This window comes from Gossypium arboreum, chromosome 4 (genome assembly GCF_025698485.1).
Source record: "Gossypium arboreum isolate Shixiya-1 chromosome 4, ASM2569848v2, whole genome shotgun sequence".
Lineage (NCBI taxonomy): Eukaryota > Viridiplantae > Streptophyta > Magnoliopsida > Malvales > Malvaceae > Gossypium > Gossypium arboreum.
Genome location: NC_069073.1, coordinates 118,832,885 through 118,860,541, shown reverse-complemented (window position 1 = coordinate 118,860,541; position 27,657 = coordinate 118,832,885). Strand labels below are relative to the sequence as shown.

The 27,657-nt window shown below is 30.9% G+C and overlaps 1 protein-coding gene and 1 long non-coding RNA gene across 3 annotated transcripts; both read left to right on the top strand.

The window, feature by feature from the left end:
- Positions 1-9,676: 9,676 nt before the first annotated feature.
- LOC128291501 (uncharacterized) lies at positions 9,677-12,552 on the top strand. Of its 2 annotated transcripts, XR_008281307.1 has the most exons (4): positions 9,677-9,691; positions 10,159-10,242; positions 11,452-11,519; positions 12,333-12,552. It is a non-coding gene; the product is annotated as an uncharacterized LOC128291501 (long non-coding RNA). The 2 variants fall into 2 exon arrangements; XR_008281306.1 differs by lacking the exon at positions 9,677-9,691 and having other exon boundaries at positions 9,840-10,242.
- A 2,978-nt stretch (positions 12,553-15,530) lies between these two features.
- On the top strand, positions 15,531-18,757 carry LOC108457885 (12S seed storage protein CRD-like). Its single transcript, XM_017757081.2, has 4 exons — positions 15,531-15,692; positions 15,985-16,208; positions 17,003-17,735; positions 18,425-18,757. The coding sequence occupies exons 2-4, from the start codon at positions 16,013-16,015 to the stop codon at positions 18,579-18,581; spliced, it is 1,086 nt and encodes a 361-aa protein (XP_017612570.1). The 5' UTR covers positions 15,531-15,692; positions 15,985-16,012; the 3' UTR covers positions 18,582-18,757.
- Positions 18,758-27,657: the final 8,900 nt, after the last annotated feature.

Sequence of the window (27,657 nt, the reverse complement as noted above, 5' to 3'; positions counted from 1 at the left end):
TGCATCCAACTATAACGGACTTTAGATAGAATTATTATATTCTATTACTCGTAAGTAGATCTTTCACAATCAAATATTTTGCTTTCAACCCCTTTAATAGGGATGATGACAAAAGAATATCACAAAGATTATAAATTAATAACCCAATTCCCTTTTTTTATTCATATGAAATATAATATTTTTCTCATTCACAATCTCCATATGAGATCCATTATGAATATTTTTTAAAATCAATGGATTAACCATCACAAGGTATTAATATATTAGCTGTTCTGGAGCTTTCGACTAATTTTGTACTACCAAATATTGGAATAATATTGGTTTGTTTTAGTACTAAATAAGATAAATATTTTCTATCTGTAATGATAGAATCATTCTTCAAAAAATATTAACAGAAACAAAATATTTGGGTATACGCCACATATGTGGCCAATAATCTTTCATATCACATTGATAACATAAGTTATCTTTACCATTTGAAAAGTTATCTTGAGAACTCTCATTGTTCTCTTATTTATTATTATGTTCCTACTTTTAGTGGTCCATTAGTATATATTTTATTTTCTTTATGTTTACATTCACTTCGGGGAATGCAACAAATCTAATAGGATGGACTTATAAACATCTCAATAGATTCTTTATTTCATAATCAGCATCGCAAACATGCGTAAATTTTAAATTAAAATCTATCTATTCATGTTGTCATGATTAGTCTCTAATTATAATAAATATGATATAATAAATAAATCATAGTAAAATATACCTGAAGATCTTTACATCATCGTCATTGTAATAGCCTAAATTTTCAGTGGTGTCGGAACAGTGATTCGAGATCACTAAATCCGATAAATGAGTAAAAAATATTAATAATTTAGTGAATATAAGTTAAGTGTGAAGTTAGGAAAATTTTTGAAATAGCGAATAGTGTACTAGAAACAAAAATTTTTAAAATTAGAATTGGAAATGAGATATCGAGAGTTTGAAAATTTTAAAACGAGCCATAAATATTTGTAAAAATATTTATGGAGTATTAATAAGTTAGAAATTTTAAAGTTTCGATAGTTAATTGAATAAAAGGATTAAATTGTAACAAATGTAAAATTATGGAAAATGATTAAATAGCTTAAATGATAAAAGAAAAAGGGTCTAAAAGGCAAATAGACCCAAGGTCTATTTGGGCTGGACGGCAAGAGGCATGAAATCAGCAGGAAAAATGATGAATTAAGGAAAAAATTGAAATATTGCAAAATTTACTTAATAAACCTAGGACTAAAGTGGAATTATCTAGATTTCTCATTATTTTTCTGCATTCTCATCAGTAAAAACACCATAGAAGGGTTTTCTTAAGCTGGTTTTTCATACTTTTACTGCAAGTAAGTTTAATTCTTGATTATTTCTTGAAATTTTTGTTTTTTTATGACTTTAACAACTAGGTCCACTTGTTGAATTCATTAGTTTTTGATTCTATGAAAGAAATTGGAAGTTGCTATGAATATGTGCTGGAAGTATATGATGATTTAGCATGGAATTAGAGTTTTAAATTGTTTATATGCTGATTTTATTGAAAGAATTGAATAGAAAGTGAATGTTTGGGACCTAATAGTGAAAGAGTTTGAAGTTAGGGTTTTATGTGGAAATTATGAATTTAAATAATTGTGAAATAACTTATAATGTCTAGGTAAAGCATTAATTAGGAAAATTTAGCTTCATTGAGGGATTGATTGAGCAAGGACTGAATTGTATGAACTGTGAAATCTGGGGCAAAAATCGAAATCAACATTTGCACTAAAATAGTTTTGGACAGCAGCAGTAGTCTAACTTTGAAAAATCACCATAAATTGTAGAAATCGAATTAGAAGATGAACAAAATATGAAATTAAAGCTTATTGAGTCTAGTTTCTCGGTGTAAGCAACGGAATTGTAGATCATGAGATATAATAGATTTTGTGAGACAATGTCAGAATGATTTTGGGTTCCCCTGTTCTGACTTTGGAAAATCATAAAAAATTGGAGAAAAATAATTAGGGGCTTAAATTTATATTTTTAAAATCTTTAATGAGTCTATTTTCAATAGAAACAAACATGGACATCATCCGAATTCTGTACGAAGAGATAATTAATTTTTGTGAAGAAGGGTCGGAATTGTCAGACAGCAGAATAGGGGTGACTTTAAAGAATAAACTGTACTTATTGGCTAAACCAAAAATTCTAAAAATTTTATGATAAGAAGATATATGAGTCTAGTTTCAAATAAAATTAGCGGATCCTAATTTGGAGTTTTATAGCTAAAGATAAAAATAATTTAGTGACTATGATATGGATGGACAGCATTGGAATATACATAAGTAAATAATTAAATTATAGATAATATTACTTATAAGCGGGTTGAAGATGAAGTCAATACGGATAAGTGAATAATTTTACAATGATAGATCGAGAACCCGAAGCAAGTCGAGGAAAAGAAAAAGTAGCTGATTAGTCCCTGAACTTTCACAAATTTTGCAAATCGACCGGTAAGTTCATATGGTTGAAGTTTAATGATTATATGTTAATTTTATGAATTATATAATGTAATATGTATGATGAAATATATTTATTGATAAATAGAGAATAAAATAACAACCCGAAAATCGAATAAATGATTAAATTGAGCGGAATGTCGATTTGAGTACTTCGATCGGTGACAAGTGATAAGTGGTAGCCTCACTACACTTATCGATCGATGATAAGTGACAAGTGATAAGTGGTAGCTTTAGCTACACTTATCGATCGATGACAAGTGATAAGTGATAAGTGGTAGCTTTAGCTACACTTATCCGATCGATGACAAGTGATAAATGTGATCGATGTAAGAAGGCAAGGCGTGACTATGACTTCAAAAGGTGATAAGTGATCATACGCAATACCATAGTTATATTATGGCAAAGTGAAAGTGAAGTACTCAATTTTCCGTAACCATTCCGTATTTTGGTTAAAGAATGATATGTGACAAATGGGCCCAAAAGAATTAAAGGAAATGGATAAGTGGTAGTAAGTTTATACAAGGGAACTCACCAATGGCTGTGGTTGACAGGTGAATTAATAATTGTGTATATTGTATAAGTGTATAAATATTTGGTAAGATTTATGTTTTATGCTTATGAACTTACTAAGCTTTTATGTAATAGCCCGATTTTGGGTCTAGTCGGAACAGTGGCTTCGGGACCACAAACCCGACGAGAAAAAAAAATTTATTTTTATTATATTTTTTTAGTCTATAAATTTATGAAAATATTTCGTAAAAATTTTATTCGAAAATTTTGACGTTTGAGCACTCAATTTAGTCAAAAGGACTAAATTGTAAAAAGTGCAAAAGTTGAGTTCTTTATATATGAGGTGCCTAATTGTTATGAGTTTTAAATTGAAAGTCCTTATGTGACAATTATTCCTTTAATAAGTTAGTGAATGGATATTTGTTTGGTATTTTTGAAATTTGGTTGAAATAAAAAGGGTAATTTTGTAAATTAATTAAAATAACCTAATAAGACAAATGATAAAAGCTATCATTTTTTTTCATTCTTTCTTCTTCAACCGTGGGAAAGAACAGAAAATAGCAGCCATGGATGAGCTCCATTCGGCCAAGCTTTTATGGCTTATATAGGTATGGTTTTTGTCCCGTTTTTAATGATTTTCGTATTTTTGAGATCCCCGAAGCTTAAATTTTCTATTTCTACCAATTGATTGAAGAGAAATTAGAGTTTAAAAATTTACCCATTCATGATATGGTTGTGTTTTGATGATTTATAGTGGATAATGAATGTTTGATGTGTTAAATATGAGTTTTATTCAATGAATTTTGGTAAAAATGTCAAAAAGGGGTTAAATTGTGAAAGTTACAAATTGGTCATAAGTGTGTGAATTAGTGAAAATTTGGAGTTGCCATAGAAGAGAAAAATGTCCATCATGTCTTAAACCTTATATAAATTGAATAAAAATTAATTTACGAGCATTGGGGCAAAAGTGCAAATATGTAAAAGTTTTGGGGTCAAAATGAAAATTTGTAAAAATATGATTTTTAGACCCATATGAATATTGTGACTGATTGGTAGGCTAAATGTGATGTTATAGATGATGAAAATTGAGACTTGGACCTAGAACGGAAAGAAATCGATTTATGGACGAGTATGTCCTTTTCACATTTGTGGTATCGAGGTAAGTTCAGTATGTAAACAATACCATGCTATACATGTATTTAAATGTTATCATTGCATGAATTGTACAGATATTAATGTGTATGTAATTAATAGAAATATGATAAGACAAAGCCTTAATAGACGAGGAAAAATCCCGTTTGAACCTTAGGAATAGAATAGGATACGAGTGACATGTCACTAGGAATTATGAGTCTAGATGACTAGCTCGAGAGTGAGCATTGAAATGTCATGAGATATGAGGTAGCTTTAGCTACAATTGAAGCACTTATGTGCAAAGGCTTTTCCGAGTATCTAATTAGTATTCCAAGTGTTCAACGGGCAATCCAAGGAAAGAGTTAATGATGGTCTCAATGAGGTAAGTCATTGGTGAGTATGTACTCGAGTTATGTTACGAGTTGTGCAAGTATGTATACTAATCCTATGAGAATGCCTTGATATGTGATGATCTATGATGCATAATATGTATTCTTACCATGATGGATAAAATGGTGTTGTATTAATATTATGAACAATGATCATGAATGAGTAATTTAGCCTTGACAGATTTGAGTTACTGCAGTAGTGTAACTTTGAAAATACACTAAAAATAGTGGAAAATGAGTTAGAGGCAGAATAAAATATGGGATTAAAGCTTAATGAGTCTATTTTCACATGAAAGAAACAGAGGAAGAAAAGAATTCCATATTGTTTGATATTTGAATTCTTGTGAAACAGGGTCTGAATGAATTCGAGATCCCCTGTTCTAACTTTAGAAATTCACCAAAATTGTAAAAAATTATTAAGAGTTATACCTTACATGAATGGATTCCTTATTGAGTCTATTTTTATGGGGAATAAACGGCATGGTCGTTGGAATTTTGTACAGGAGAAATTCGGTTTGTAGTGTACAGGGGTCAGAGTGGTCATACCCTGAAACAGGGAGACTTTAACTAATAAACTGTACTATTTGGCTTAACCAAAATTCTGAAAATTTTATGGAAAAAATAAAATAAGTCTAGTTTTAGGAAAATTAACGGAACTTAATTCGGAGTTTCGTAGCTCCAGATATAAATAATTTAGTGACCGTTGCTCAGAAAGACAGCTTGTAGTGAACTTGAAAATATGTTGTAAACATTGATAAAACAAGTTAATGAGTTGCTTATTGTTTTCATATGAACTTACTAAGCTAAAGCTTACCCCTTCTTTCCCATGTTTTCTAGAGTTCCAGGTTAGCTCGGGTTGGAGGCCGTCGAGATATTATCACCCTATCGAGTTAACGTTATCGAGTAAGTAAACTCAAGTGATTCGAGTCTATGGCATGTATAGGGTTTTAATGTGAGTATGTAATATTATGATTTAGCCAAAGGCATTGGCTTGTTATTAAGGTAGTATTAGTCATGTAAATTGGCCTATGTCGGCTAATGACGTTATGGGCCCATATGATTATTCTTATGCATTTATGTTATTATTTCTTGTGATGTGGCTTACAACATGTATGCCTAGAGATTGAATTGAGATTCATTGATGAGCTAGTAACTAATGCAGGATTAAGTGATTGGTAAATAGTTAATAATGCTTCATGAATGGTTTGTGATGTAATGATAGTTATGTCTAGTATGTGGTAATGATATGGGCAAATTCTATAATATTTATTACATAAGAAAATAACTTGAGCATATCATGTTTGTAGATGTTTAAGAGCTCATTTATGCCACGTTGTGTGTTATTGGATAAGTATGTATCTATGCATGTGGTGTGAGAGTGACAAAAGGCTTGATAATTAGCCTATTTCATCCACACGGTTTGAGCACATGGGCGTGTGAAGCCTTAACGCAAGAGATTTTTCTAAGTTTTTATGAGTTCTCGATTGGGTCCCGAACCTTGAATGCATGTATTGGGCCTCGTAAGCTCGCATAAGGGACAGATTGCATGTGAAAAGAAAAGTTTTAATTATTTGAGATTTCATGGCCTGTTTAGTATGGAAGTGTTAGTAAAAGTCGGTAGCACCTTGAACCTCGTCCGGCATCGGATGAGGCGAGGGTGTTACATTTAGTGGTATCAGAGCATGGTTTAGTCGGTTCTCGGACTAACCTAGCGTAAGAGAGTCTAGCTATACATGCCATAGTATTACTCGTGATAGTGTGATATCTCTCGGCCCTAACAGAACTGTTGATTAAGACAGGAATGAGTTCCAACCGAGCAAATCTTGATAGAGATAAGAGTAAAGTTGAGATTATTGAATCATGCTTATGATATGCTGAAAATTTGGAAAGGTATGAAAAGAAATCCATGATTTTTTTTATATGAACTAGTTTTCATTATGTGATGCTCTTGAGATAAAGAATGTGAAATAGTGGAGTAAAACACAGTTAAGTTGTGAAAAACGCTTTTATGCATGTTAGTATTCATACGATGTTAAATGTCCAACTTGATTTGGTCAAGTGTTTAGGAAAAGAAAGAAATTTGCTTGAAATGACAGAATGTATGTATGAATGCTTTTATTGCATGATTAATAATCAAGATATATACATGAGGTTGACATTTATGTCTAGATTGATGAAGTCAATATGCAATAATGTTATGCTTTATAATCTCGATTCTGAGAATCATAAATGTCACAATAGCATGAAAGTTGTAATGAAAGATCAAATTGGGTGGAACGCAGGGAATGAGTACGATCGTTCACTAATGAATTGACGGAAAAGACTATGGTTGGACCATGGCAATACATGAGATTTGTGTGCCAGTGTAAGACCATGTATGAGACATGGCATTGGCATTGAGACGAGGGCTAGTGTAAGACATGTCCGGGACATGTATCACCCACGATATGAGAGCCGATGTAAGACATGTGCAGGACATGCATCGGCCTCGAGATGATAGCGATGTCGACATGTCCGGGACATGCGTCGGCTACGAGATGTGCTAGTGTAAGACATGTCCGGGACATGCGTCAAGACGATTACATGTGTCGATGTAAGACACATGCGGGACACGGCATCGACACGATGGATGAGAGCTAGTACAAGACCATAGTTGAACTATGGCATCAAGTAGCGATGTACTCAAAACCATAAGACGTTCTCCAATTTGATAAATATTGGCAAGTGATTAAGACTAAATATGGGAATTTGATAAAACATTAAGGGTAATTCGAGAAAAAGAAATGAAAGTTTGAGTTATGATAAATTCACTTATGTTTAGCTAATATTCGCATGAAATAAAGTTACATGTATTACTGAGATATGTGAAAATGTGTTTATAACAAGTTGGAAATTTGAAATGTTTGAATCAATATGCGTAAAGCTATGCTGTTATTGAATATGTATTTGCTTGAGAGTCAAAAGTTTAGAGGCTTTACAATCTTCACCCCTTACCAGAATAGATTTATACGATGAGATTCTCGAGAGATATGTTGCATAAGCTTGCAAAAGTGAAACCGAAGAGTACAAAATGGAATAGTATGAGATTAGCGAAGATGAAATTAGTTAGAGGAATAATGTCGGACTTGCACGATGTCCGAGTATGACGAATTCAATTAAACAAAAGTGATGGCTATCTTTCTCTTCGAGTATTCTATGTTTTCCTCTATTCGGGAATACGTATGGTTATCCCTTCGAGTGGGAATTCTCTTGTGAGGATCTTGGAGACTGTGATATTAGATGAAAAGTTCTATTGGTTCGATTAGTTATGATCTACATTTCCCATCTCTTGATTTCTATTCGATATATTGGAATGAAGTTGACATAAAAATCTATGTAAGATTATTCGATGTTCTATTGATTATGGTTTATATATGCGAGAATTATATTATCTCTATTATGAGAAATTCTAAAGCATATAGACGTGAGTTTCCTTCGGTTTTCTCTCGAGGATTTTTGGATCATCTTTATTATTTTCTTCCGGATTATATTCTCGATTTCTAGTATAATCTTTATATCTTGGAATTTCTTATATTGACTTTTCTATCGTTCTTGTTTGAGAATTATCAAGCTTGGTTTATCTTTACGAGTAATCTTTGACTTGCGATATTAGAATCATTATGATTAAGCTTCGGCTCGATCATAGAAGTGTGGGGATTTCAAAGGTCGAGATTTCTTTAAAATTTCGATGTAAAGAATGGTTATTCGCAAAAGTAAATCTGAGTTATGTGCATTTAAGTTTATTCTCGGTTCGAGAATACTGCTACGTGTTCTTTGGTAAGTAGTCGATAAATCGAAATGATGGGTTTTATTCTTGAAAGTATGTTATGGAAACATATTAGTTGGATTTCTCTTGTTCGAGAGATGTTATAAGTATAGTTATCCCGATTAATAAAAGACCACATCTATGAAGTTGGAATCATTTGATTCATGTTAGTAAAGTTTCTAAACAGTTGATGATCAGAGTATAGAAATGTGGCTATAAGTGGTAAATTAAACAAGTACAGCATGATTCGACTTTTAATTTGGAATTGCAGGGAGGATTTGATTTCTGGTTTCTATTACTATTAATTCAGAGTAAGATTTCAGTACTGAGAAACTCTGGGTATATAGAGAATTGAGTACAGAGTTCACAGCAGTATCTTGTTTATTCGTTCAAAGGATGTCGAATTGTCTATAGGGTAAAGCCGAATATCAAATGTATTAGAGATTATTATTGTCAGTGATGACAGTGGGAAGAAAATGATAAAGGACTGTTATGAATTTCGTATCGGGATGTCTCTCATTTCCAGGAAAAAGGAGAGATGCAAGTTGAATTGTGAAAGATTGATGATGGAAGTCTGCATGATTATTTTAGTATGTACAGATATATTATTCAACCGATGTGACTGAGTTGTATGTTTCTAAGTTTATAGTTCCAAGAATGTCAGTCTCCAGTGTTTCAAATTGAGCTCCTAGGTTTATACCTCAACTATGGAAAAGCTATAGGAAATCTTAAGTATGAGCTTGTGTGGAATTGTTTTGTAAGTTGTGAGAAAAAGATATAAGTGACTCGTGAAAGTAGAGAACAACTTTTTCTGGTAAGATTTTCGGGGACGAAAATCCCTAAAGGGGGGAAGAAATGTAATAGCCCGATTTTGGGTCTAGTCGGAACAGTGGTTTCGGGACCACAAACCCGACGAGAAAAAAAATTTATTTTTATTATATTTTTATAGTCTATAAATTTATGAAAATATTTCGTAAAAATTTTATTCGAAACTTTTGACGTTTGAGCACTCAATTTAGTCAAAAGGACTAAATTGTAAAAAGTGCAAAAGTTGAGTTCTTTATATATGAGGTGCCTAATTGTTATGAGTTTTAAATTGAAAGTCCTTATGTGACAATTATTCCTTTAATAAGTTAGTGAATGGATATTTGTTTGGTATTTTGAAATTTGGTTGAAATAAAAGGGTAATTTTGTAAATTAATTAAAATAACCTAATAAGACAAATGATAAAAGCTATCATTTTTTTCATTCTTTCTTCTTCAACCGTGGGAAGAACAGAAAATAGCAGCCATGGATGAGCTCCATTCGCCAAGCTTTTATGGCTTATATAGGTATGGTTTTTGTCCCGCTTTTTAATGATTTTCGTATTTTTGAGATCCCGAAGCTTAAATTTTCTATTTCTACCAATTGATTGAAGAGAAATTAGAGTTTAAAAATTTACCCATTCATGATATGGTTGTGTTTTGATGATTTATAGTGGATAATGAATGTTTGATGTGTTAAATATGAGTTTTATTCAATGAATTTTGGTAAAAATGTCAAAAAGGGGTTAAATTGTGAAAGTTACAAATTGGTCATAAGTGTGTGAATTAGTGAAAATTTGGAGTTGCCATAGAAGAGAAAAATGTTCAGCATGTCTTAAACCTTATAGAAATTGAATAAAAATTAATTTACGAGCATTGGGGCAAAAGTGTAAATATGTAAAAGTTTTGGTGTCAAAATGAAAATTTGTAAAAATATGATTTTTAGACCCATATGAATATTGTGACTGATTGGTAGGCTAAATGTGATGTTATAGATGATGAAAATTGAGACTTGGACCTAGAACGGAAAGAAATCGATTTATGGACGAGTATGTCCTTTTCACATTTGTGGTATCGAGGTAAGTTCGTATGTAAACAATACCATGCTATACATGTATTTAAATGTTATCATTGCATGAATTGTACAGATATTAATGTGTATGTAATTAATAGAAATATGATAAGACAAAGCCTTAATAGACGAGGAAAAATCCCATTTGAACCTTAGGAATAGAATAGGATACGAGTGACATGTCACTAGGAATTATGAGTCTAGATGACTAGCTCGAGAGTGAGCATTGAAATGTCATGAGATATGAGGTAGCTTTAGCTACAATTGAAGCACTTATGTGCAAAGGCTTTTCCGAGTATCTAATTAGTATTCCAAGTGTTCAACGGGCAATCCAAGGAAAGAGTTAATGATGGTCTCAATGAGGTAAGTCATTGGTGAGTATGCACTCGAGTTATGTTACGAGTTGTGCAAGTATGTATACTAATCCTATGAGAATGCCTTGATATGTGATGATCTATGATGCATAATATGTATTCTTACCATGATGGATAAAATGGTGTTGTATTAATATTATGAACAATGATCATGAATGAGTAATTTAGCCTTGACAGATTTGAGTTACTGCAGTAGTGTAACTTTGAAAATACACTAAAAATAGTGGAAAATGAGTTAGAGGCAGAATAAAATATGGGATTAAAGCTTAATGAGTCTATTTTCACATGAAAGAAACAGAGGAAGAAAAAGAATTCCATATTGTTTGATATTTGAATTCTTGTGAAACAGGGTCTGAATGAATTCGAGATCCCCTGTTCTAACTTTAGAAATTCACCAAAAATTGTACAAAAATTATTAAGAGTTATACCTTACATGAATGGATTCCTTATTGAGTCTATTTTTATGGGGAATAAACGGCATGGTCGTTGGAATTTTGTACAGGGAGAAATTCAGTTTGTAGTGTACAGGGGTCAGAGTGGTCATACCCTGAAACAGGGGAGACTTTAACTAATAAAATGTACTATTTGGCTTAACCAAAAATTCTGGAAATTTTATGGAAAAAAAGAAAATAAGTCTAGTTTCAGGAAAAATTAACGGAACTTAATTCGGAGTTTCGTAGCTCCAGATATAAATAATTTAGTGACCGTTGCTCAGAAAGACAGCTTGTAGTGAACTTGAAAATATGTTGTAAACATTGATAAAACAAGTTAATGAATTGCTTATTGTTTTCATATGAACTTACTAAGCGAAAGCTTACCCCCTTCTTTCCCATGTTTTCTAGAGTTCCAAGTTAGCTCAGGTTGGAGGCCGTTAGAGATATTATCACCCTATCGAGTTAACGTTATCGGAGTAAGTAAACTCAAGTGATTCGAGTCTATGGCATGTATAGGGTTTTAATGTGAGTATGTAATATTATGATTTAGCCAAAGGCATTGGCTTGTTATTAAGGTAGTATTAGTCATGTAAATTGGCCTATGTCGGCTAATGACGTTATGGGCCCATATGATTATTCTTATGCATTTATGTTATTATTTATTGTGATGTGGCTTACAACATGTATGCCTAGAGATTGAATTGAGATTCATTGATGAGCTAGTAACTAATGCAGGATTAAGTGATTGGTAAATAGTTAATAATGCTTCATGAATGGTTTGTGATGTAATGATAGTTATGTCTAGTATGTGGTAATGATATGGGCAAATTCTATAATATTTATTACATAAGAAAATAACTTGAGCATATCATGTTTGTAGATGTTTAAGAGCTCATTTATGCCACGTTGTGTGTTATTGGATAAGTATGTATCTATGCATGTGGTGTGAGAGTGACAAAAGGCTTGATAATTAGCCTATTTCTGGCCACACGGTTTGAGCACATGGGCGTGTGAAGCCTTAACGCAAGAGATTTTTCTAAGTTTTTTATGAGTTCTCGATTGGGTCCTGAACCGCCCCGAATGCATGTATTGGGCCTCGTAAGCTCGCATAAGGGACAGATTGCATGTGAAAAGAAAAGTTTTTAATTATTTGAGATTTCATGGCCCTGTTTAGTATGGAAGTGTTAGTAAAAGTCAGGTAGCACCTTGAACCCCGTCTCGGCGTCGGATGAGGGCGAGGGGTGTTACATTTTATAAGCTTACATGAGTGTAATCAATGTCTCTTGTAGATTGACGTGGAAGTATACGGAGGATCGGATCAACACAGAGGATCACACTATCCAGATTATATCCGGTAGCTTTTGTAAATTTCTTTTTGATTTATATGGCATGTATAAGGTTTGATGATTATATACATACTAAGACTTGTTTAAGAAATATATATTAAAGTAAAGAATGATGAATATGTTAAATAGTATAATTATAATAGTAGTATAATTTGGTATCAAATTGATTGAAATGAATTGGTTGGTTGGATTGGTCTCGGTTTTAAAATTTACAGGGAAGGTTAGATATTTATAAAGGGGTTATATTGAGCAAAAAAAAAAACTTTGGGATTTTGTAAAAAATTCCCTATGGTTTCGATTTAATTCTGGTTTGGTCTCGAAGTATGTTTTTGGCTTTGGAGGCCCATCTAAAGGACGCCATGACATGTTTTAGTAAATGAATAGTATTTAACTCGTATTAATGGAAAATTAATTCGGTAAACTCCGGTAATGCCTCCTACTCTATTTCGGCGACGAATACGGGTAAGGGGTGTTACAGTCATCACTAGAAGGTATGAGATAGTTCGAAAATATTCTTGATTTTATATAGATAACGGTAGCAAATCTTTCACCATCCTTAAGAATAAAAAGTAAAATAAGTTAATCAAAATAATGATAACATATAATGAAAGAAGAATGAAAAATAATAATCAGATATGAAATATTAAATAAAAGAAACTTCCTGTAAAAACTTTGTATTTTGCCGTCAAAGAAATTGAAAATCATGGAGGATAAATTTGATCGTCGATAAAAGGAACTATCACTTTAAGCAAGATCGTGCTGATAGCGTGTTATAAAATAAAGAGAGATAGGAAGAATAAAGAACAAAGAAAATATGAAAGCAACAAAGAATATACTTTATTAATCAAAAGGGGTGATTATAATGCTTCATCAGAGTCTCTATTTATAGGCATAAGAAGTATAAAAGAAGTAGAGATCTAATTCTAATAACTATTAGAATTTAAAGTATATTAAAAATTTATCTTGATCATGATGGACATCCATTTAATAAGATAATCATAACAAAAATTTAGTTTAAAATATATCAATATTTTATACCAACTGGTACAAGTCGATCTTAACCAAAATGGGTTGAAATACATTGAAATAGCCGAAACGCACTATCAAAACAAAACATAGACTAGTTAATACAAGTTTAGGACCAAAACAATACATATTAACCGTTACCGATGCAATACCGACTATCATAATTACTAGAAGTTGTATTGTTATATCCTTGTTTGGCGTATCCCACATTTTTTTAATAATTTTTTTAAAATATTTTTAATTTATTCAAATCTCATTATATTATTAACTAAATAGGGCATTAAAAATGAGATTGAATTATTAAAATAAAAGTCACATAAAAATTACAAGTACATGTTATTTTTAACAAAATAATAATATTAATAGGAACAATGAGCAATAATAATATAAATACATAACATATAGTACAAACGGTAAATAAATCACTAGAAACTAATGCAGAAATACCATGTCTACAGAATGATCTCAAAAGAAAAGAAGGACAAACTGATAGTAACTGTAATATTAGAACAATTAAGAAACAAACCAAAGATGCATCAATTTGATCAAATCATTGAAATTTACATTTTAACCTCGCCATCATCAAATTAACTTGACGATGAATACCAATCAACCAAAAAAAAACTATCAAAAGTCCTAAGAAACCTACTGCATCAGAGATGCACAAAAGGCCAAGTCTCAAATAGTCTATCCTCCTCCTCATCGTCTCGAATTTATCATGATAAAGTATTTGAGAATGGTTTTTAATAGATCTAGTGACACCCTTATATTGACAAATCAAAAACTAAAAATAAAATCATAATAATATAAACTAAAAATAAAATCACAATAATATAAACTAGAGGTGTGCATGGGCCAGGCCACCCAACCCGACCCAAAGGCCTGCCCGAAATGTGGGAGGGTTTGGACAAAAATATAGGCCCGAAAAATAAGCTTGGGCAAAAAAATAAGGCCCGTTTAAAAAATAGGCTGGGCCTCGGGTAAGGCATTTTTTGCCTGGGCCAGGCCCGAATTCACTACATGAAAAAAATCTTTTTTTAATATTATTTTCTTATTGTTTTCTCCCTATTTTGCTACTATTTTGTTGTTATTGTTTGGATATTATATAAAACTTATTTTATTGTTAATTTTTTATTATTTTAAAGATATTTATTAATTTTGTTATTATTTTAGAAACATTTGCTTGTTAAGTTGTATTTATTTTAGTGTTATTTAAGTATACATATTTTTAAAATTTATTTCAATTTTTGAGAATTATTTATTTGATGTTTTAGTATTTTTGATAGTTTATATATATTTTAAAATTATATAAAAATAATATAAAAATTAATATGAGTGGGCGAATTAGGGCCCGGGTTTTAACATATTTATTCAGGTCGAGCTTAAGCAAAATTTTAGACCCATTTTTCGAGCCGGGCCCAGGCATAACAAACGGGCCTAAATTTTTAATTAATCCCGACCCTAACCCGACCTGACCCGGCCCATGTACACGTCTAATATAAATTAAAATTTAAAAAAAGAAAATCACGAAAAATAATATTAAGCCTAAACTAACTCAACCTAAAGATATAGAAAAATTCGAGGGCATAATGTTTTTATGTGAAAAGAAAAGGAAAGGTATAATTCTTCTATCTTGTGATTGTAAATGGTAGCTATGATATCCGACACCCACTCCGACCACATCCGCAAATTTATCATCACGAGGTGACTGTCACCTTTCCATCATGTTCTTTGTTGTTTTCAATCATTGAGAACAAATTTGTTGACAGCTAATTAAATTGGTGTAAGAATTCCAAAAATGTTGTATAAAAATATTAGGTTAAAATCTGTCATTAGTCCCTGTAGTTTAATAAAATTTGAGATTTAATCTATATAAAGTTATAAATATATATTTTTTCCATTAATATTTATCAATTTAATATGTCAATTAAACTGCTGTCATATGATATATAATTAACGAAAAGTAAACATGTTACATTAGCAAATTTTAACTGAAATTACTAACAAAACTTAAAATAAACAATAAAATTTTAATTTTGATTTTTTTACCGACTGATGTTAACTTAAATTTACATCAAAATAAAACATTCCGATTGATACAAGCGATGTCGAAACGGATGTAACTACTATATTGACTATCTGAATTGAGAAATATAATTAGGTGGTCGAAAGTCGTAGCCAACCCAACTTGTTATCGGCCTATCCGCCACCGCTATTTCTATATATACCATATCAAGTTCTTGTTTTCATCAACAAAAATATTTCTTTCCACATTAGGTATTAAACAAATTGCTCTTTTTTATAATTATAATTATCACCCTCCCAATCCCACCTACGTATAGCTACCACGTATACAGATTTTGAAGAAAGCTGTATTTATTGTTTTTTATGACAAATAGGTTAACGTGTTCTTCTCCGACACTACTAACATCCATTTTTCCACTCCCACGTGGTCATAAACAGTTTGCAAGCTTTTCACGCATTGAAAACAGCTTAAGCTGCTGCCTAACGTTTCTATATATATATATATTGTGTTTGTAATATACATAGTAATACCATTTATTTGCAGGAGTAAGGAAAAGGTACAAGTCAAGAAAATGGATATGGACTTATCTCCCAAGTTTCCGGCGACGTTCGTGGAGACAGAAGATGGCGGATACTATAATTGGGCAGCTGCCGATTCTCCGGTGCTCCGCGAGGCCAAAGTTGCAGCTGGTAAGCTTGTGTTGAAGCCTCGAGGCTTTGCTCTTCCACACTATGCGGATTGCTCCAAAGTAGGTTATGTTCTTGAAGGTTAGTGATCTTGAAGAGTTTTCTGGTATAATACCAAATTTAGTCATTGAGAAATGGGGAGGAAAATGGGGTTGTTACTTGAGATTGAACCCAAGTTTTAATGCCTACAGCATAACGCTTGTCACTGGATTAAGAGATTGCTAGTAAAATTTAAATATGATATTAACATATTTTATACTTTAAAAATATATTTATATTATTTTTAATTTAATAGATGGTATTTTTTTTATATTTACATTATAATATTATATAGTACTATAAATTTAGTTTTTATGTGTTATAAATTATATAATATATCTATGTATATAAATAATTTAATATATTATATTATAAACATAGAAAACATGCTTAATTTTTTGTCCAAACCAGCTTTTCTAATTTTATATTTTTGTGAAAGCCCATGCAAATTTTAGACTGGCCTTTGGACTTGGCCAAGTAGTCTAGCTCATGAAAAGTCTAGTGGCAACTCACGTGGCCGTTTAATTGTATTTCACGTTAACATGACACTATTAATTTTATATGTTACATTAATGAATAATTTAAAATTTGTAAAAATATTTGAAAACTTTTAAAAATTAGCATGAAGTATATGTAAATTATCATGCAGGCTGCCATATTTAAAAAATTAATGTTTTAGTCTATATTTCTATCAAAATTAATATTGAGGGTAATATTTAGCTAAAATAATAATAAAAGTTAAATGATATAAAAGATTGAAAGTTAAATTTCATATTATACTTCTCTCTTTTTATCGCCATACATATATGATGAACATCAACATGATTTTTTGTTAGGTAAATGTGGAGTTGGATTGACAACACCAGCTTCCAACACAAAAGAAAAAATGGCATTCATAGGTATTAAAAAAGGGGACATAATACCAATCCCTTGTGCATCAGTTTCATGGTGGTACAATTATGGTGATTCAGACGTGGTCATTGTGTTCTTGGCCGATGCAACCAATGCCTATGTTGCCGGCGAAATCACCTATTTCTTGTTAACAGGACCTCTGGGTCATTTGCATGCTTTCTCACTTGAATCCATTGCCAAAACTTACCAAATCACTCTACAAAATGCTCAAAAACTTACCAGTAACCAAAAGGGCCTTCTGCTCATCAAGCTTAACCAAGAACAAGCCAAAACCATCCCAAAACCTAACGAGGAGTTACTAAATATTTATACCCAAAACATCAATGGTTCATTACCTGATGTTGAAGTTAACAATGGTGGCAATTTTACTACTTTAAAACCCAGTAAATTTCCCTTTCTTGAACAAGTGGGGCTTAATGTTAGTCGCTTGGTACTTGAAACTAATGCCACTAGGGCACCATGGTATGCATCGGATCCACAAGTGGTGTATGTTGTGAAAGGAAGTGGTGAAGTACAAATTGTGGGTCTTCAAGGCAAGCTTGTGTTGAACACTAAAGTTGAGACCGGCCAATTGTTTGTGGTGCCAAAATTGTTCATGGTTGCCATTTCTGCTGAGGAAAATGGCTTGGAGCTGATCTCAATCGTAACATCTACTAGGTAACCAATTATTTAATTTCTTCACACACAGATATATATACATAAAAAGGTAAGTATATATTTTGGTACTTAAATTTGACAATGTTCAAATTCATACATAACAGGACGAGCCAAGGGGGTTATTTCGCTAAATAAGTAAATTGCTTTTTAGGCTCTCTCAAAATTAAAAAATTCAATTTTAGGTACATTTTAAATTTTGATTAAATGGGAAATTATAATTTTAGCCTTTTTGAAAAATTGATAATTTAATTGAAGCATTTCTAATAAAAGATTTTTAATTTTGCCCCCTCCTCAAATTTTATAATCTTATCTTGGTCCCCTAAATAAAATTTCTAGCTTCACTCTAGGTACTAAGGTTTTTTGTCCAATTAGATCCTAAACTTGGCCTCAAGTTTCAATTTGGTACGTCAACTTTTTTTTGTTCAAATTAGTATACTTGAACTTGGATTCTTAGTTCAAATTGGTTCAATCATTTACCGTAAGTACTAATTTGGACAAAAAAACCCAAAGTTCATGTACCATACTAAACCTTAAATCCAAGTTCAAGTACTTAATTGGACCAAAACAAAAACTCTTAGATACCAATTTGAACTTTAAAATCAAATTCAGGTACCAAAATGTATATTTACCCTATATATAACTAGCTGCATGTACTTGTATATATAATCTGCTTTTGAATTGAATTGCAGGGCTATGATGGGAGAAATGGGGAGTAAAAATTCGGTTTTGAATACAATTCCTTCAATTCTGCAAGTGAGCCTTAATGTGAGCTCAGAGCTAAATCAACAATTCATTGAGATGATGGAAACTGGCACCATTGTTGTTCCCCCAGTGAACTTGTACTAGGTCCTATGATTGTATCATTTTAGGGTTTCAATAAAAATGGACTGTATGTTCCATTACAATCGTTTATGAGTTCGATTTTAAGTTTTAGATTTGATGAGAGGGATTAGAAAGTTTTATTGTGTTATGTAAAATGTATTAAAAATATATATTTGAATCTTGATAAATATTTTTAAAAATTATATCAATGATTCCGATTAATTGAGGATTTCTTCTTTTTATCAAAAAAATTATATTAATAATTATCGTTAGAATTATTTGATCCGAATCGAATTAGTTATTTGACCGGTTCAATTAAAAACTGACTAGTATATTAATCTTCATATAGGGATTGATTTGAACAGATTATTTAGAATAGGTAAAAAGAGATGAAAAAAAAAAACGGTTGAACTGATATTATAATTTTATCTTTTTTGAATATCGTTACCACGAATTATTGCACCGACAATGCCCCAGATTTAATAAATTGGACAAAATCTTTTTTGTCTTGGACACAAGTGCTTAAGGGTGTGACACTCACGATATGGTGGGTCCATCTCTATATTATTTTATCCATTGCTTCTTCTACCTAAGCTAAAAGATAAGACCCGAAAATAAATTTGTTCATGAATCGAGTTCGCACAAATTTGAAAAAGGTGCAGGTAAAAATATTATACTTAAAAATTAGACTTAGATAATAAAAATAGGTCAGTTTAAAATATGAGTTAAGCTTAGATTTAAATATTAAAGGCTTAAGTCTGACCTGGCCTAATTTATTTTTAAGTTTATAATACTTTATATTATGTTATTTTTATATATATTATGTAATTTAGAACACATTAAATAAATTAACATATATTAAATATATAATACTACTCTAATGTAAATATTAAAATAATATAATGTAAATATTTTTAAAAAATAATATGAGTGGGCCTAAAATAGTTTTGAGTTTATCTTTTGTAAATATGGATGGATTTGGACAAAATTTTAAACATATATTTCGGATTAGGTCGAACTTGTACAAACATAAGATAAATTAATATCATACTTAGACTCGGCCTAATCCAACGCAATCCATGAACATCTCTAATATAAACACATGAACCTGACTTACCTGAACTCAAAATATTTTTATATAACAAAGTACATACCTGTGACAAAGAGAAAATTTGGAATATGAAAGATGTTGTATTTTGATTAAGACAGACAATTATTGATTATCAAAATTCATAATCAAACCGATTGATATATATTTTTATAAATATATAATTTATTTAATCCAATTTAAACCCAATTTCCACTCAACTATTAATCAACCCAATTTATTACCAAACCCAAAGTAAAATTAAAACCCAACCCAATTAAAAAGGAAAATAAAAATAACAAATAGGATTAAATTGAATAACCCTAAACTTAACCTAAAAACATTTTATCTTCTTCTATACTCTTCTCTAATTCACGACAGCACCTCCATTACCTATCTTTTATTTTCCCTTTCGGTACAAAGCTTCACCAATTCATTGTCTCACCCCTGACGCCTCCTTTAGTCCATCTTTCATCATCTCACAATCTTTCACCAATTCAATAGATGACAGCTTTGTATTTGGATTAATAAGTTAATCTGTATTTGTAACAGCCTAATTTTCAGTGATGTCGGAACAGTGATTCGAGATCACTAAATCAGACAAATGAGTAGGAAATATTATTAATTTAGTGAGTATAAGTTAAATGTGAAATTAGGAAAAATTTTGAAATAGTGAAATGTACAAAAAATATATATATTAAAATAATTAGAATTGAAAACGAGGTATCGAGACCTCGAGAATTTTAAATCGAGCCATAAATATTTTTATAAATATTTATGGAGTGTTAATAAGTTAGTATTAAAGTTTCGTCAAGAAATTTTAAAGCACTGATAGCTAATTGAACAAAAAGGACAAAATTGTATCAAATGCAAAATTGTGAGAAATGATTAAATAGCTTAAATGATAAAAGAAAGAGAGTTTAAAAGGCAAATAGACCCAAGGTCTATTTGTGCTGGACGGCAAGAGCATGAAATCACCAAGAAAAATAAGGGTAAAATTAGAAAATTGCAAAATTTACTTAATAAAGCTAGGACTAAAGTGGAATTATCTAGATTTCTCTTTATTTTTCTGCATTCTCATCAGCAAAAACACCATGGAAGAGTTCCCTTAAGCTGGTTTTTCATATTTTTACTGCAAGTAAGTTCAATTTTTGATTATTTCTTGAAATTTTTGTGTTTTTGTAACTTTTACAACTAGGTCCATTTGTTGAATTCATTAGTTCTTGATTCTATGAAAGAAATTGAAAGTTTCTATGAATATGTGCTGGAAGTATATGATGATTTGATATAGAATTAGAGCTTTAAATTGTTACTATGCTGATTTTATTGAAAGAATTGAATAGAAAGTGAATGTTTGGGACCTAAATTGTAAAAGAGTTTGAAGTTAGAGTTTTATGTGGAAATTCTGAATTTCAATAGTTATGAAATAACTTATAATGTCTAGGAAAAGTATTAATTGAGAAAATTAGTTTAATTGAAGGGTTAATTAAGTAAGAACTGAATTGTATGAACTGTGAAATTTGGGGCAAAATGAAAATCAACATTTTGCACTAAAACAATTTTGGACAGCAGCAATAGTCTAACTTTGAAAAATCTCCAAAAATTGTAGAAATATAATTAGGAGGATGAATAAAATATAAAATTAAAGCTTATTGAGTCTAGTTTCTTATAGAGGAAACGGTGTAAACAATGGAATTGTAAATCGTGAGATATAATAAGTTTTGTGAGACAATATCAGAATGATTTCGGGTTCCCCTGTTCTAACTTTGGACAATCATCAAAAATTGGAGAAATATAATTAAGGGATTAAATTTATATTTTTAAAATCCTTAAAGAGTCTATTTTCAATAGAAATAAGCGGGAACATTATCCGAATCTCGTACGATGAGATAATTAATTCTTAATGAAGAAGGGTCGGAACTGTCAGACAGCAGAATAGGGGCAACTTTAAAGAATAAACTGTACTTATTAGCTAAACCAAAAATTCTGAAAATTTTATGGTAATAAGATAAGTAAGTCTAGTTTCAGGGAAAATTAGCGGATCTTAATTTCGAGTTCTGTAGCTTAAGATATAAATAATTTAGTGACTATGACGCAAATGGACAGTTTTGAATATACATAAGTAAATAGTGAAATTATTGATAATGTTACTTGTTGCATGTTATATAAAAAAAGGATAAAATCGTCATTAATTAAAAGTTTAGGGGTAAAATGATAATTTTGTTTAGAGCATTAGTTGAATGTATTATAACATGAAATAAATGAAAACGACGATCAAATTTCTTTATAAAGATCCGGATGACTTGAATACGAGACTTGAACGTGGAAAAGAAAAGATATCGGATTAATAAAATATCTGATAAATGAATCGGTAACTCCGGTAATGCTCCGTAACTCTATTCCTGTGACGGATTCGGGTTAGGGGCGTTACAGTATTATGAATTTTTCTTTCAAAATTTAAAAAAAAACAATATAAGTTGATTAACTGATCGAAGTTAAATCATTTTAGTTAGGTCAATTATGATAATCTAAGTCAGATGATTCAATTATTGTAAATTATTGTCGGTTAAATATAAATAGTTGACCGAAATAACCGTATGCTAACCCCTACCGGTTTGAGTACAAGGGTTAAATAATTGGTTTGAATTAGAAGTATTTATAGGTTGGATTGCGTTTAAGTCGAGTTTAAGCATTCTATTAATATACTTTATTTTTGCCCAAGCCTAACCTGAAGTCTAAAATTTTGTTCTAAGTCCGCCTATATTTGTAAATAGATAACCCAAGTCCATTTTAAGCTTGCATATATTATTTTTAATTTTGTTAATATTTATATTATTTTTAATTTAATATTTAATAAATTTATATATTCTTTCACTTATTAAAATTTTATATATAGACAGTTTAACGTAATTTTGTATATATTATAAACAACATGATATAATATATTAGAAAAATAGATACTGAATCACCCAAGTTTAGACTTTTACCGCTTGAGCTCAAGCCTAATCCATATTTTAAACTGGCTTATTTTTTTTGCTCAATCTTAATTTTAGGCCTAATAATTTTTGCTCAAAACCTATCGAAATTTTAGGACAAGACTTCAAGCCTAGACAGATAAAAGAATTATTTAAAAATGGGCTTAAATTGAACACTTCATAACTAAAAGGGGCTAAAGTTGATACTATACCACCCAACTAAGGGACTAAGGCCACTAGCCCTTCTAGAAAACCCTTATATTTAACTAAATTTCATACTATTTATTTTAAATTGTTTATTTTGATTTTAACTAAATTACATAATATTTATTATTAATTATTGATACTTGGTCCATCAATCAACATGATTATATATACTTGTAACCCTTCAAAAATTTATTTATACTTAGCCATTGACCAATTGATGATGATATGTTTAATATTAGAGAATGAATAGCCCAACAAATATAAAATATTAGAGTAATTAGATAAAATTACATGAGATGCTTATTTTTCTTGTCAACTTTATTAATTATAGTATTGTCAAATATTTTCTTGGCCTAACATACTACATAGTTTAGTTTTAGGTTTTGTTACTTGTTTAGAAAAATTTTATTCTGAAGAATTATGTATAATTTTATAATAATTAATATTTTTAAAATTTTAAATTATGTAGTTTTGTAATTACAATTTATAAGATCAAACAGATGGACGTCTAGAGAATTAGAAACACTTATAATTGCAAGAGGATGTAATTACTACCCTAGCAATTATACTTTGGAATGAGAATTAGTTGGAAAATCGTCCAAAAGATGACTTTGGATTGATTAGACCGAGAATCGACTGAACCGACTAAGAAACCGATTGAAATGACTGTTAAACTTGCTAAAAACAGGTTTTTTACTAAAAAAATATAAAAAAATAAAAAATTCCCAAAATAATACACCTAAAAAAACTAATTACCAGAATGGTACGTTCAGGGTGGTCACGCCACTGTGAGAGGCGGCACCACCCTCATTTCTGACCTGCACAGTAAAAAAAACGCTGAAAACGAAAAATAAAAAGCTGAAAACAAAAAAAAAATAAAAAAACGGGTCGTGTGGCTGCCAGAGGTGACACCCAATAAGTGACCCCTCCTGGCCGATTTGACCCCTCATGTAGAGGGATTTTGTTTTTTTGTTTGGGAGACCATAATATATGGTCCCCATGGCTCATTTCGAGAACAAAGAAGGAGAAGAAGAAAAAGAAAAGAAGGAGAAGAAGAAGAAGAATGAGGCCGGCACTTGAGAGAAGAAAAAAGAAAAAGAAAAAGAGAAGGAGAAGAAGAAGGAAGGAAAAAAAAGGAAAAAAAAAAGGTAAATTTTTTTATAAATTTAAGTAAATAATGTTAGTTTAAGTAAAATAATTTATTTATTTTAGTTATTATTATTATTGTTGTTGATTGATTTAGATTTAATTCGGATATAATTTTATTTTTATTTCTTTGCAAGGTGTTATTTGGTTAATAAGAGATATTAATGTATGTTTGTATTTATTTTATATTTTCATTGAAGTAATACGCATGTTATGTGCAAAGAATGTTTTATTGTTATTATTTTATGTAATTTATTTGTTAAGTGTGTTTTAGGTTGATTGATTAAATATATTTTTATAAATTTTATTTGACTTATTAAATTCTGATTTTTTTATGTGATGGGGTTTTAAACCTTTTAGAAAAATAGTATAAAAATAAAATACTAAAAATATGTTAATGAAAAATAAAATACGAGAAGAAATAAAATCTGAAAAAACTTTTCATTGGACATAGTGGTGCTTGCAAGTTTTTACTAAAATAATATAAAAAATAAAATACTGAAAATAATATATTTTAAAAATAATATACTGAAAATAAAAAATACAAATAAAGTGTTAAAATCAGGGTTATCTATTAAAAATATAAAAAACACTTAAATAATACATTTGAAACATTATGTACTAAAATAATATAAAGAAATAAAATACGAAAATAATATATTTAAAAATAATATACGAAAATAAAAAATACGAATAAAGTGCTAAAATCAGGTTATTTATTAAAAAATATAAAAAACACTTAAATAATACATTTAAAACATTATGTACTAAAATAATATAAAGAAATAAAATACGAAAATAACATATTTTAAAAAATAATATACGAAAATAAAAAATACGAATAAAGTGCTAAAATCAGGGTTGTTTATTAAAAAATATAAAAAACACTTAAATAATACATTTGAAACATTATGTACTAAAATAATATAAAGAAATAAAATACGAAAATAATATATTTTAAAAAATAAGATACGAAAATAAAAAATATGAATAAAGTGCTAAAATCAGGGTTATTTATTAAAAAATATAAAAAATACTTAAATAATACATTTGAAATATTATGTACTAAAATAATATAAAGAAATAAAATACGAAAATAATATATTTTAAAAAATAAGATACGAAAATAAAAAATACGAAGAAAGTGCCAAAATTAGGGTTATTTATTAAATTAATATAAAAAACACTTTATAATATAAAAATAAAATACTAAAATAATATATTTTTAAAATTAAAATTAAAATTAAAATAAAAATTAATTTAAAATATATTGATCTATATGTAGGTATTATATTATATTCTAAACCAAAATATTTTACTTATTATCATTTTAAAATAATAATAATAATATTTTTATTTAAGTTGGATATATTTAATTTTTAATGTAGTATAGCAAAAAAATATGTTGTCGAAAAAATTGTTTGCTATTTTTTGTAAGTTATTCTAATAAATATTTAAAATCTATCAAACATTAAAATTAATAACCGAAATTTATTTTGAAATTGTAGGCATCGCAATGGCTTCATTGATCAATAAGAAACTTCCTCACATATGTGACACAGTTAATAATACGGTAATATAATGTTATTTGTTAACCACGGGTTCTATTAAAAAAAGATCCACGTAATTTAAGGAAATAAATTATGTTATTATAACTATTTTCTGTAATTTAACACTATCAAGACTCGTACCGCATATTAAAGGGCCGGGTGAATGGTGTAGGATATTCCCTGGATGCACGCCTGATGCCCTACTTGGAGCTAGCTGGATTTGGATCAGCAGCATTGACCCGGACGTTCGATTTGCGGTACGATTTAATATCCGCATTGGTCGAGCGTTGGTGACCGGAGACCCACACTTTTCATTTGCCGTGTGGAAATGCACAGTCACTTTGGAGGATGTTGCATTACAGTTTGGGCTCCCAATCGACGGGGATGCCGTCACTGGCGTAAGTGCGATAGCTGAGCCGGCTGCATTTTGTTATAGCCTACTAGGAGCCCCGCTCGGCGATGCTGAGTCTACTTTTTCGGAGTTGAAATTTACATTGCTAAAAGCCAATTTTCAGCATTTATCAGATGATGCCACCGAAGAAGAGTTGGTGTGTGCAGCTCGAGCGTACATGATGCATATCATAAGGGGTGTACTGATGCCCAATTCGAACAACAACAAGGTTCATCTCTAGTATTTACCTCTGTTAGCTAATTTGCGTAATGTTCGCTCCTATAGTTGGGGTTCCGCAGTTCTGGCTATGTTGTATCGTGAGCTTTGTTGAACGACAAAGCCTGATGCTGTAGACATGGGCGGATGCCTTATACTGTTGCAATCATGGGCTCTTTATCGGATGCCATTTTTGGCATCGGTTAGTCACCAACCATACGTATATCCTCTAGTTAACATGCGATAAAATTTAAATTGTTATTAATTGACAATTTCTTTATAATGATACTATTCTAATGATACTATATTTACTTGAAAATTGTTTTCGTAGATGGAGTATTTATCCGGGTATCGGGAGATCGTACACTATCCCGATATATCGTATGATGATTGAACAGCATGCCGGGGAAGGGGTAAGCTATTCAAATATTCGTGACATGTAATTGCTTTGTACATCTTACTCCAACCGTGTTAAATTTTAATCATGGTATTAATCGTACAGTTTATATGGATGCCATACCATAGACCAGAAATTGCGGCTATTATACCATCGTCTGCCTATGTTGATTCTCATTTTTGGTGCACCAACGCACCAATTATTAGTTTCAATGTAGTCGAGTGGAACCACAGGGATCGAGTACTACGACAATTTGGTTGTATCCAGTACATCCCGGATCTGCCAATGCAGGTGGGCGAGGAGGTTCACGGTATGAACAAGAGAGGGAGACATGGACAATATTGGGGGGTTACGCACCGGAGATATGTTGCGGTGTAGGAGAATCGGATTGCTAGAAGACCTCAGATGGATATGTCTTCCGATTTGCGACCATCATTAGAGTACATACAAGGGTACTTTAGTATGGGGAAGCCATATTTACTTAGTGGGCAGTCGACTATAGTCCCTCCGCACGTACAACGATCTGGGGTATACGAGCCAGTAGCCGATATACAACCCGATCCATAGCCAGATCTCGAGCCCGAGGCACAGCCGGAGGTCGAGTCTGAACGATCGCATTCACATTTGACTGATACTTCTTATCATCCTGATTTGACGGGCAATGACTATTTCCTAAGCTCGTCATCGCATTCACATTCGGCTGATACTTCTTATCATCTGGATTTTCCGGGCAATGACTATTTCCCAGGCTCGTCAGAGGGCGGATACCATTACGAGTTTGATATGTTTGGGTCATACCTACCGCAGCATAACACTTCTCCCAACCCATGTCCACCGCATTATAGCACTACTTCTGACCCGTATCCACTGCAGTACTCCACTCCTACTCGGTTGTATTGACCGCAACATGGCACTCTTCCCCGCTCAAGTTCATCGATGCCATTCGAGCCATTTGATTTTTCTTCTATGTATCAGACACCCTCACCTGCGACTGAAGAGGATGTTGGTCGTCGCAATCACCCACAACGTGAATGTCGACCTCCGCAGAAATATACCCCTAAGACCACACCATCGAACCATCAATTTTAGGGGTTTCTTGGGTTTTTATATTAAAAAGTTTGTATTTTTTTG